We start from the raw sequence: 13,510 nt of genomic DNA on the forward strand, positions 1-13,510 counted from the left end.
GACAACTAGACTGTAATATAAAATATTCAATTGAATGTATAACGATAATGCTGGTACTAGTGGCATGAAACACTCTGAAATTTGAAAACTTTTTACTTAATATTTTTTTTCACTGTATTCTTATTCTATCCAGATTTTGGGTATCATGATAGTTTAAAACAGGGCAAAAAAAATGTTAGCATTGCCTGACAGATGAGAATTCCATCTTCCAACTAACTTTAACAGAAATTAATGCATGAGGCACATTTTTAACTGGTTTTAAAATGCTACTGGTCCTTGGGAGTTACTCCGGTATAACAAGCAAGGACAGTGATTTTGAAAATAATGTTTTGGGCTGTCTGGATCTTTTAAGCTTTCTAGCTGTTGATTTGCACTGGCAGGATAGAACGAAGATTGCATATTGTGTTGTAAATGCTTGGATGGTGCTAGCTTAGAAAACTTCTTCTGCAGGGTGTATACTAAAAGCCAGAGAAGATCCACAACATTTTTATGACACAATGATGCTCCTTCTTAGTTTTAATTGGAGATGGGCTAAAGCAGTTTCCTGAATGTATAATGTGACTATGGATGCTAAGTGACATAGCTCTGCTGAGCTGGTACATCAAACCTTGTAACTGAGCTCAGCCTGCTGTGAGGGATTTTTTTTTTTGCCTGGCAACACCCTCCTTTTCAACAAAGCTGCAATGACCTCAGTGTTATGATGGGATGGGAAATGTAGGACATGTATGGTTGTCTCATTTCACTGATTAATGGAAAAGCTTCCTGTTGCTCTGCCCTCAAGCTACAAAATCCATTAACCACCCCTTGGGGTGCCTGAAATTTATTCTGGCCATTACCATCAATTAGAAAGTTAATAGTGTGATGATTACTGGGCTGCAGTCCTAGCTATTTGTGTGATTTACACCAGACTGGGATGGAAATGGGAAGATGCAACACTGGAAGAATCACTTTACAAGCAAGAATTTGGCATTGAGGGTGCGGTGATGTCAGTGTGCCCCGTGTAAACATACAGCGAGAAGAATCATTAGTCATTCTCAATCCTTCTAATTCAAAAGCCATCTTTTAATTTAAATTTAAGGAAGAACAACTTTAATATCTGTCACAGCTAAGCTGAAACTTTTTATTGACTTTGTTGATGACCATAAGCCTTGAGTCAGGCTGGGCTTGTGGAAATGGCTTCATTCTGAGTTGTGCTGTCACCTGGTAGACAATACTCTGATGAAAAAAGGGTGGAAATTGGCATCCTAGCCTGCTTGTTTGCTTTGACAAGCAAGTCAGGTTGGCAGGGAGATCTTCCATACCAGTGCTTTTCTATTTGTGGTCCACTGATCCCAAAAAATTCTCTATGAGCAGCAAGGAACAGGTCTGTTACCAGTAAGATTTAATTACTTTCTTCAGGCTCAGCTCTTTCGTCAAAAATAATGCTGTGATGGCAAATGGAAAAAATATTGAAAAACAGCACTATGGACTTAAGGAAGGAGAAAATGCTTGTAGTGTACATACAGTGCGATGCGCAAGTGTAAATAACATATCAACTTTTGGTATTTATTAATTAGGTGCCAAAAATTCACTGGTCCTACTGGAGTTACTGATCCATCTCACATGCATCCAGGCACTGTGGCACAAAATGGCTCATAGGAAAAACAGGAGAGATTGCACTGGTGTTTCAGCCAGGACACTGCTAGTGCCAACCTCTTGAGTCTTTCACTGAGAGGGTCAAGTGGAGGTCTTGCTTTGATGCCCACCCCTTTGTTTCTTGCTGCAGCTTTCACCTGCTATTGGGTTAGAACAGTTGAAGTGGTTATGATTGCCAGTTTGGCTACACTCTTGACTTCTGCTGCTTCTGTCAGTGAGGGCTAGAGATGAGTCTTTCAGGCCACAGGATAATAAGGTGGAAGGGAGATTTGAGGGGGAGAGCTCTGGAGAGACATCTTCTATACTGCTCAAGCAATGGAGGTGAAAAACCCAGTTCCTTCTACTGTCACCATACGTTGCCTTCAGGGGCAACAGCCAGTCTTGCTGTTGGTCTGTTAGCCAGGCAAAATAGATGGTAAGTCCACAGTTATTTTGCTACAAATGCAGTCCTTTGCCCTAGACATCCCACCTCCTTTCCCAGAGCTAACCCTGCAAGTGGTCATTTAGCACAGCAGTGTTTGAGAGGACTTCCAGAATGTGGGTCTGTCCCCCAAAGTGGGGTCATCCGCAGCAAAACCCTGGATTTACAGTTTATTCCTGCAAAACAATGCCTAGAAAACACTTTCAGGGCAGAGTCCAGTCATATCTCAGTGCATTATTTTTTGCATAAAAAGTTGGGAATTGTGCACTTGAAAGAAGAATCTTTGTGTCTTGCATTCTGACAGCACACATCCTTCTGATTTCCTGGAAGCAGCTGCTTCCAAGCCAGGGAGAGTCGATCACAGATGCTGTCCAGTTCAATGTTTATGGTGGTGCATTTCTATAGTAAATACTTAAGGTTTACATGGGAGTGTGATCAGGATCTGGACTCTGATCAGCAAGCAGTGGAGTGGGGAATCTGAATATGGTTTTGATCAACTGCCAGAAACTTCTGTTCTTAGACTGCCGACAGGAAAAAAACATTGTACTGTGCAGTAAAAGGGGGATTATTGGTCAAACAAGACAGGACAGACATCTAAAATTATAGAAGCAGTTAAAGAGGGGAAAAAAGTGCATTATTCCCATCTATTCCAAATTTGATCTTTTTTTCTTCTTAAGTATTTGATCATCTTCTCTTCTTTGGGTATCCAGCCTTTATGCAGCAATTTATCTCAAGCCTGAAGGTAAAAAAGCCTATCTCCACAATGTAGTAGAATGTTACTTCTGCTGAAAAAGGCAATAGCATCAGAAACTGGTATTAAAAAAAAAAAGGCTTTTAATGCCAGCTTGCAAGCAGCCTTTGGATTTTTTTAACATGGAAGTTTGGTTGGAGTTATGCCATCCCATGGCTATCCAGTAAGATAGGAGGATCTGACGAGGTGTTATGCAACAGGATGCATGTGTCACCAAAGCTGAAGCAGAGATACATCCACATTGGATAGATGAGGCTTTGCCTCATTTTATCTTTGATGCTTTACTTTTGATGATCTATACCACCGACCCTCTCTTCCCTAGGTTTTCATTTCCAGTGAATTTACTAGATATCTCTAAGAAGAAGCTGGATGTGCAACACGAACTGGTTTGTTCTAAGGGTTTTTCACCCTAAACAATAGAGATGTGGTTGATCTCTGCAAAGAATACTATGCTTTAGCAGAATAGATATGAACTAGTCTTTTAGCAGTTCACAGAGGGACAAGGTCATAGCAGAGACAGTGTAGATCAATCCAGGTAGAATAATTCTGACTTCAGGACAAGAGTGCCTGAGTCCATTTAGCACAATTCTTCTAAGCTTTCAGGTAAAAAAGGACTTACAGGGTCTTATGCTCTGCTTGGGCAATTGGAGAGACTTTTAAGTTTCTGCCAGCTTTCAGTCTTGGCAGCCTGGTCAGCATTCATGTGGTACCCAGACTACAAGGAGAATTCTTCTTTTCCTTGTCCTTCCATTCAAAAATTCTAAGTCTTGCTGCTGCCTAATGCTGTACACGATGGTATTAGTAGGTTCACTCTTCTGTCTTGTTCAACTGGGAACACTTGCGTATTCATCATAGTTGACTGTTTCGCTTCACCTCTCCCTGGCACAGATAAGAGTAAGAAATAACCTCACCCTGATTACATGGCTTCCTTTTATCCTATGCAATCTGTCTTCCGTCCTGTTGGAAGATTCCTACTGTCATCATCCCTTGGCTTCTGAAGCTATTGACTTGTTAACCTTGACAGAAGGATTCAAAGCCTCAGGCATATTGAACTGCTACTTGTTTTCCTAAAACTTTCCAAATTGCAAACGTTTTTCCTTCTCCTTGTCCTTGTGAAAGGAACATAAGATGTGTTATATGGTGAAAGGTGTGGCTTGCTGAAGCTGTAGTGGTTGGGTTGTACCAAAATCCTTCTGTGTGCTCAGTGCAGCCCTAGATGACAATAGGAATGTGGATGGCTGTTAAACTGTGACCTGCACCTACAGCTTGTGTGAGCAGATGAAGGTTTAGCCACATGCATACAGATTCTGGCACACCCTTAACTACATATATGCAAAGGGATGGATGGTCTTTACTTTAGATATGGTAGAGACAGAGACAGGCCTTCTTTTCTTAGGTTGCTAACCTGAGTTACTAACTCTCAACTAAAATAGCAGTGAAGGCAAGTTCTTCAACCATTATTTTAAGGGGAAATAAACAACTCATCTGGGTCACATACAGATAACATCTCCTTGGTCTCCAACCGCTCTGTTTCCTTTCTTTCTGATTTGGATAAGATATGAATAACTATCCAATGCAATATGTAAACTCGGGATTGGCTGATAAAATATGAGCTGCTTCTACTGCTTGTCACATCTTTAAATTATTTATAGCAATAATCAGCTGAACTATAATAAGCCAAAAATTGCAATAAATTTGAGTGTATATTTCTGTTCATTTAGATTACTACAAATAAGTTGATTAAAAAGAAGAAAATGGAATTAATTTAACTGATTATGCAGAGAAATGTCTATTTCATAGATTTGTATTGTTTCTTTTAATTTTTTTCACTGCCTCTCATCCCCCAAGTAATTTTGATGGCTTCTGTAGATGGAAAACTATTTTGTGATGAAAATTTTTTTTCCATAAGGGAAAAAATACACATTTTTTGGTAAAGTCATATAAAAATTCATATCTTAATTTCTAGTAAAAACTCAAACTAGAAGCAAGACATTTTCAAAATGAAAGCTTAAATTGGTTTTAAAATGCACATTTTAAACTATATTTAATTTTGTATTTCTTGCATTTGACATTGATACTAAGGCTCTTGCCAATCCTTTTTTACACACATGAAACTCCAGAAAACTTATGCTGTCAGTACAGTGGAAAGTCTGTGGAGCCTGAGGGCTCTTGCGTTTGGCTCTGTCACAGGCTTCCTTCAAATGTAGGATTAGTTATCTAGTCTTTCCCTCCATTTCCCCCACCTAGGAAGTGGGAACAATGATACCTGCCAGGCTGCTGGGGCCTCATGAGAAAAAAGTCATCAGAAATGTCTTCACTTGGGGAGTGAGACATGTGGGTCCCTTGAGTTTTGAAATCTCTTCCTTTTCTTTACCCTGGAGATGTCTTTAAAAGTTAATTTCAATCTGCCGGGATAAATGTGAAGTGTGTTAATGCTGTGACATGTGCAGTGCCAGTACAGACGTTTGAAGAAACGCTAACCAGCTCTTTGGCTTGTCACTGCTGTCAGGCCACCTAACTATGCCCTCTTGAACCAAACTCTTACGAAGGTAAAAAAAGCCTTTTATTTAAAAATTCTGTGTCCTGCCTTAAAATGTTCATGAGGACAAATTCCCCAGATTTTCTAATGTGATAACCTGTGTGCTGTGGGGACCAGTAGCCATTCAGAATGTGACGTCAGGAGAGAAACCTGTACAAATGAGGGGAAAATCTTCCTCTTTGCTACGTGGAAACTGTGTCCAAGGACACAGGATTCACTGTGTTTACATCTTGTAATTGGTTTTCAATGTAGAGTTGTAAAACTCCTCTCAAAATATATCAGAGTCTATGAGCTGGGCAAACAGTTCCCATTAGAAATGGTCAAGGTCTTGGGGAATTATTTATACAATGAGTTAGAAAGACAGTCTTTGGTGAGAAGCATCCAGGTGAAGCAAGGTAATTTGTAAAGCAAGAGTAACTTTCTATGAAAATAAAGAATGGGAGAAAAACCAACCAACCAAACACCCCCCCACACACAACCCACAGCTCCTCCTGAGAGAAGCTGAGATCAGACATTATCACTTTCTGGAAAAAATACCAGGGTTACACATGAAGGAGTAAAACCAAAACAGGCGTCAGATGAAAAGGGACATCTATCAATGGCTTTTGAAAGGTTTAATAGGAAGAACATGTGAACTTCAGTGGTTAGCTGTTGAAGACGACTTTGACATTACTAGCTTTTGTGAAACATGGTGGCATGGCAAAAATCAATGAGAAACTGCAGTACTTGGCTATAAAACCTTAAAGGAAAGAGTTTCAATTTAAGTGATGAGGGAATAGCACTTCAGCCTAGAAATATCTGAAGAAAGAAAGAAAAAATGCAGAAGTCAACAACTATGCAGCTGTTTACAAACAGGCTTAAAACATTGCACACAGGAATACAAATAATCCCTAGAATTACCAGTTCCAGTATTTTTCACATTCAGACATGAAAGATCATTTTTAATGTCTTAATTATTCCCTTATTCAAAAACTTGGTCAGTGAAAGCCTTTTGTAAGTACAGCCTGTGACTTCACAGTTCTGCCTTCTGTGATCTGAAAGCTTTCTATCTAAAACATCTGCTCATGTAGAGATTAATACTATAGCAACTGGCAAATCTTGTGCTCCACTGGCCAGTCCTTTTGGAGGCAAACCAGGTGGCAAATGTTGTTATGCAGGAGGTTGGAACAGATGATCTAATAGTCATTGCTGTTTCTTTCTTACAAAACCCGACTGCTGCCAGGGGTGAATTCATATGTAGAGGGAAAAACAAGCTAGAGTCCATCTCTTTTCTCTGCTTCTAGTTGCGACAGGCTGCCCTGCTCTGCTGCTCTCTAACAACACTACAGATGCTTCTGGTCCTGCCTTCTAGGGCTGCTGAGACTCAGGCAGCAGTTAGAGCAGCAAATGGAACTGCAGAGGAAGGACGGTGGGGACATGATACATAGACTGTCTTCTCATGGTGGAGGTGTGGGAAGCAGCAACATTAATGTCTGAAAACAAGGCATAGCTGGTGTAAAAAAGAAATAAATAGTAAATGGTGCCAGTTAAAATGGTTGCTTCTTAATGATGTAACATAACAAGGAACTTCATCTATTAACATATGTGTTTTATGGGAAGAAATCTGCACTCTAGTAGACAGGAGACATTATGTTACACAGCTTGAAGTTTACATGTCACATTTTTCTTTTTTTCTCATTAACTGTTGCAGAAAGATCTTGTTGCAAAAGAAACCTTGACCAGCCAATCAACTGGTTGGTTCTTCAAGTCTTCAGCAGCCTGTGTAAAATAAGTACAGACAACCTTAAATTTGTAACGAAGGAGAATAAACAGCAACTTGCTAGGAAATTTATTTAATCTGTATGTTCAAACTGACAGTCCTCTGAATTTCAGTTTGCGCTTCTTGAGAAAGAAGAGAATTTCCATAGGGTTCATGTTACTGGTTGATTCAGAATGCCTATTATAATTGTGAAATATTGGTAGGAATGGATTGAGATATATTCATGACAGTAGGTGGACTAATGGAATTCAGTGACTTTATTTAAAATGTGCAGGAGTTTATTATAATACTGTAATAGAAATGTCATTTACCCTGATGGGAGGAGAGGGAAAAGTCCTGTCAATGAATAATAATGAAGTTATCTAAATGTCAACCTTCTTGCAAATAGTTTGCAAAATATAAATTATTCTATGTGTTTCTAGTTTTGTTCTAATTTATTACTCAGGGAAGTCAGAGCTTCAGTCCCACTGTTTTGATAGTTTTTTATACTGTCAAATGAACTAATAATAATTAAAATGTTTATCATCTTGGGTGTTTGCAAAAATCATTCTGCTTTACTGAAAAAAATAGGTAGTCTTATTCTAAACAGCTACTGGTAATATTTGAGACGGATTTAATGGGAGCATGTACACAGTCTCTGATAGAATTCTTTTGTTCCATTGTTCTATGTGTACCTATCACTATTTCTTTGTCTTAAAGCACTTCTAGGTACCTATCTGCTGTTGTTTAACATTTACCTCCTTGTTAAAATGAAGATCAATTGTAAAGTGGTATAGGAGAGACAACAACTTGTAACAGGGCAGGTAGAAGGATGGGATGTTGCTAGTTTTGAACATGATAAGGAGAGTGAGATCTAATAGTAGTGTATTAGTTCATCTTCAAAAAAATGTTTTTCTAGCTTTCCAGTCTTTCAGTTGCTTTTGTAGACGTTGACAGAAGCACAGACTTCCTTCTGTATGTAACATTACCTGTAAATAAAGCTATGAATGCAAAATAATTGCCTAGAGATTTGAAGTAAGAAATAGCTGGCAATTCTAAGAGTACCATTTGCCATAGGCCTTTGACGTGTTTACCTGTGCTGTGGAAGGGGTACTGGCTGCTTTTCTTTAACTATTTCAAAGCAAGATTTATGTGTCAGATTTTCTTCACTCCTATCCCTTTTTGAAATCGTGGTCACTGGTATGAAGAAGAGCTGCATTACTTGATGAATATATATTTTTCCTAACTCAGGAGATCAGTTTTAGTCTTTACATTTCTCTATCAGCCCCAACTTCACAAAGGATAGGCTTTGGTTTTTAGGCAGACTTCAACAGAAATACTAATTTTTGAGAAGACTGCGTGGTGAGGTGGACAGGGTAACCAAAGTGAACCAGCAGACCTTGGCAGGGCTGTGTTCAGCATCCTGCTCTGGCTTCCTTCACCTGAATGCTGAAACATCTCTGACATATTCAGTACCAGTAATAACCATGACAGTATCCTCTTTCTCAGTCCACTGAGGAAATAGCTCAGTTAGTTTATATGTGCTCCTGAGAGAGATGACCTTATAAAAGGGAAAGATCAATCAGATGAGAATTTGACATTAATGTTCTAACCAACAAAGGTCATATATGTGCACAGGAGTGCTTGTGTTTATTGGCAGGAGGATGGGAGGGGAAGAAAAAAACCTGTGGTCATAGACCACAGGTCAACGTTATATCACCAGAACAGATACTTGCAAATGCTTTGACAAAATTCCTGAATAGAAAGACTCAACTTTAATGCAGATGCACATTTTAGTGCAATTCCTCTCAATGGGTGAAAACCCAAGCTGCTGCCTTCTTGTTTTATTCATGTACTGATCGCAAAATCTGAAATCCCAGAAGCTGTGGTACAAATGTAGATGTGGAACCTGATCCAGAAATTTAATACCCTCCACATCGAGTCAAAAAAAAAAAATGTAGACATTGTGTCTTAAATTCCATTGTGAATTTAGCCATTGTTTCCCAGATAGGAGAGAACCTGGAAATAACAGGTGCCTAGGGTTTTGTTTAGAATGACTAGTTCTGGAGTGGTTAGCAGAAGGGAAAACTCACGTTACTGCTTGCAAGTGAAGTCCTGTGTGAACCCATTAGCACATTTTAAAGACAAGATGTGGATTTATTATTTGCAAGAATATGTTATACTTTTAAATACCTCTGTTAACCAAATACATGTCACTTTTCTGTAATTTGTGGATACCAACTGTACTGATTTGGCTGATGATCTAAATCCTCTGGATATTAGGATATACTTCAGGCAAGCATGAGCTGCATAGTGAACAAAACCTCTTCTGATAATTGATCTTGGTTCCAGTCGCATATTAGGAGTATATGTAACAGGAACTCTGCACAGTCTGTTTTGTTCAGTTGTTTTGTTTTTTCCCCAAGAGATGTAGTCAGTGTCTCTACAGGCAACCCTCATATCAGCAGTGTATTATATTCTTACTTAATGGTGGCTCTTAGAGCAAGAATAATGCACATCTGTCCATATTCTTTGCCAGTCCTGTGAAAAATCCATATAAATTGTAGATGTAATGCTCATGTATATAGGTTTTCAAAAGGACATCAATGTTATTGCAGAAAACTGTACTTCAGTTTCACTGAACAATCATCTGGAGCAGTTACTTCGGAATATGCTGAGAAAATACTCTTAAAATTAGTCTAAGCTTGGAATATATAATGAATTGGTAACTTTGCTGTCTGGTATTTGGCATTTCTGACAATCATTATCATTGTCTATATGCAGAATTTAGCATTTCTTATTGTACATGTTTATTTTAAAATGCTTTAGGAAGATGTAGGTTTAATTTTTCCTAATCTAATTTAAATGCAAATTATAAGCACTCACATGATGCTGTGTGTATATATAATTAAGTATCATTATATACTACATGAATCATTCAAAAAGCTCTAGAGAGCCATTCCACTATGTAAAGCATGACTTATATTGAAAAGCCGCCAAGTGACTTGTGGTTGTGTGATTAAGTGTTTGTACTTATGAAATCTCTCTTTGAATTGTAGGTCAACAGATTATGGGACAACGTATGAGAAACTGAATGATAAAATTGGCCTGAAGACTATTTTGAGCTACTTGTATGTTTGTCCAACAAACAAACGTAAGGTAGGTGATAATGTGGTTGGCTCATTTTGACTTTATGGTGCAATTTCTGTCCTAATGATTTCTCCCAGTTTCCTCTATCTGTTATTACTTAAATGGCCAGAAACTCGCTGTTTCACTCCCACTGAAAAAATACGTAGCCTTACCAAAATATAAGCCAGTTTGTACCACCTATACTAACAACCAGTGTACTTCAGGGAATATATGTTAGCAAAAGATGGCTATTAAATGGATGGGCATAATAGGTATCTTGCATTTAATTGTTTGCTTACCTTCTGCATGGTAATGGTTTTGTTATCTGAAAGTGAAAGAGACTCATTAAAACTGCAGAAATGCATCTACAATGGCCAGATTGTATGTAACACGGTCTTTTAAGTGCTCCCAATAGTGAGCTGAACAGGATTTGACAAATTCCTGCAGAGAACATGCCTTGTGAAGCCCAGAAGGTTTTAATCATGCAAGGACCCTAATGACCAACAATCTACTAAAAATTTATAACTCAGACATATTCATAAAAAGAATCTGATACCATCTTTGAGATACATTTTTGACATTTTTTTAATAATTCGGAGGTATACAATAGGAAGTGATGAAGCACAGTTTTTAATGATGAGGAAGACTTGTATTCTTACATATGTTAGTGTATGGACATGCTAGTAAACAATATCATACATAAATGCTTTCCTTTATGTGCTGTCCAAGAAAAGAGTTTAACTCTCATATTTAGTGATAACCAGTTATTGCTACTGGTGTTTTGGTGTGGAAGCTAAAAAGTAGTTTAAATCACCCTGAAATTACTAGCAATTTTATTTCAGATTTCCTCATATGTTGTTCTAGAAGAAAAAAAAAAACACATGAGTAAATAGACAGCAATGGTGACACCATTGTCCTCTTGAGTTACGAGGCCACAGTGTGCATGCGGTGGGTGGAAGACCCAACTCCAGCTCTTTCTTCTGCCAGAGGGAACATGAACCTGGCTAGAGAAGTTTTCTCTCCTTTGCCTTCTGTCTCAGTGGATAGTTCAAGTTATTCCAGGCAAAACTGAATTGCATCAGCAGAAGATGCTAATGAAGGCTGACCTCTAAAGGAGGCTGTGTATATTTGGGCAGCCAGGGTCACTTATGATGCTCTTTTAATTTTACTGAATCTTCTGTGTATTAAGACAGGTTGTGAAAGGAAGATGGAGCTGTTCTAACTGGAGAGGACAAAGCTCAGTTTTATTCTCTTGTAGTTCATGTTTAATTCTTTGTTCAAAAGAAGATGATGCTTCTAGGCATGAGACATTTGACCTGCTAAGAAATTGACCGTAGGATGACACAAATAATGTCCTGATATCACCTTCTTCTCTTGAACTGATGTAAGTGGAAGTCTGTACCACGACCTGAAGTGCAGACACATGACAGGGTACACTTGATCTCATCCTCTACTTCCCCACCTCACCTGGGAATAATTCCTCATATTACCTACATTGCTATGATTGTATAAGACTAGAAGAAAAAGGCATAAGGGTGGAGAAGTAACTGTCTTTAATTAAAACAAGCAAGAAAAAGTGTGAGTTCAAGTCTCCTGATGAAAGTCGGGACTGGGATTAAATGGTCCCAAGTTAGTGATGAGATGTCATCTCATTGCAGTGACCCCTGATGAAGAAATGAAGCTTTTCACTAAAAGCCAAATTATCAGATCACTTAAATATCCCTTGGTTTTGAGGTTTGAAAGGTTGGTCTCCTGGCCCAGAAACTGTAGTGTGTGGTGTATAATATGTATATAATATGTATATAATATGTATATGTATATAACCATGCCTGATGTTTGTTGGAGAGTAATAATACTCTTCTCTAGAACTAAGAAGGGTTTTATCTGAGCAAAATCTACATGATCTCTTAGCTATTGTGGTGCAGAGAAACCTAAGAAGAAACTAAGAGATTTGCAAACATGTTAAGCCAACTTAAGTGCGGACTGGCTCTAAAAAAGCTTCACCACCTCTGGCTGCACCTTCCCACTCCCTCCCTCAAACTGCCACCTTTGTTTGTGTAGCCATCTGGTGAGCTGGATCAAGGACTAATCTGCCTGAAAACTAATCCCTTTCCAGCTCAAAAAAACCTCAAAACAACAACAAAAAACACAGGTGAAAGGAGAAAGCTTTCAGGTCAAGGGGTGGAACTGCCTGTTCTGGCATTAGACTGCACTGAAGTTGGCCTATAATCAATATGGGACAGTGCCAGAGGAAAACTGCAACTCCTGTGATAAAAAGACCTATGTAAAGGTCTAAGATTGGATTTTTCAAAACTTATTTCAGCAGCAGCAGCATTAGGCCTTTAGGGAGAACTTTTGGAGGTCCTGCTTATGCTGTTTGTGTAGAACATCAGGCCATTCCTCCAATAAATGTTTAACTATAAACACCTAGCTAGTCCCCCATGATTGAGAGCGTGGGGAAGAGAGCATAGAGCTATATTATACTTCCACACTAAAAATACTTTCTCAGTGAAAGCAAAAATACTGAAACTCATGGTATTTATCATACTTGCTGTGGAATAGAAAGCAGAAAGAAACATATTTACAAATTTTGCCACTAAGAACATTTTTAGCAAAAACATATGGATTCTGAGACCTATTTTTCCCCCCGCCTCTGAATTTCTGATAATACTGTGAGAAACTCCGGTTACCCTGAAAGTTGCATCTTGTTTCACTAATGTGGGCTGGGTAAGTAGCTGCAGACTTTTTTTTTGTTTTTTAATGTAGAACTCAACTACTGTAAAATGCATGAATTTTGTAACATTGATACTGTTTGCGTGAAGGGTTTATACACTGTTGCAGTTAATACTGGGCAAATGCTATAGTGTGTTTTCTCTAAATATTTATTATATTTGGTAAGTGCTTTTTCTGACTGCACCTGCAGCCTTTGATATTATTTGTTCTGCAAGGCATTCCTTAGCAGAGAGAAAAGGCTTCTTCAGTAGTGGAAAAGAAATGAGGCATTTTTTTAATCTTGAAGCTATTGGACAAGAGACCTTGCTATAATACAACACTAATTCATTGGTGCGGCCAACATGTCCTTAACTTACTGAAGCTGCCTTCTTACGAAAAAAAATCCTTTTAGCACATGCTTAAGTTTTAGGAATAATCCCACTGAAAGAGACTGTAGATGTTGAACTTTACTGACTCAAGACTGATTGCTTCTGATGAAAAAAAACAAGTGTATTCTGTACGTAGTCTCATCTGTTCCTTGCAAAGCAGAGCAGTTGAACTGTAGAATGCATGTAATTGGATTTA

General features: G+C 38.4%; 1 protein-coding gene across 1 annotated transcript in view; it reads left to right on the forward strand.

Annotated features, from left to right (window-relative positions):
* SORCS1 (sortilin related VPS10 domain containing receptor 1) overlaps nucleotides 1-13,510 on the forward strand; it is a 288,127-nt gene that overhangs the window by 112,428 nt on the left and 162,189 nt on the right. Inside the window, exon 3 of the mRNA XM_065638462.1 lies at nucleotides 10,144-10,243. Coding sequence (XP_065494534.1) covers nucleotides 10,144-10,243 — 100 coding nt within the window. The remainder of the gene's footprint in view (nucleotides 1-10,143; nucleotides 10,244-13,510) is intronic.

Source organism: Caloenas nicobarica, chromosome 7 (genome assembly GCF_036013445.1).
Source record: "Caloenas nicobarica isolate bCalNic1 chromosome 7, bCalNic1.hap1, whole genome shotgun sequence".
Taxonomy (NCBI): Eukaryota; Metazoa; Chordata; class Aves; order Columbiformes; family Columbidae; genus Caloenas; species Caloenas nicobarica.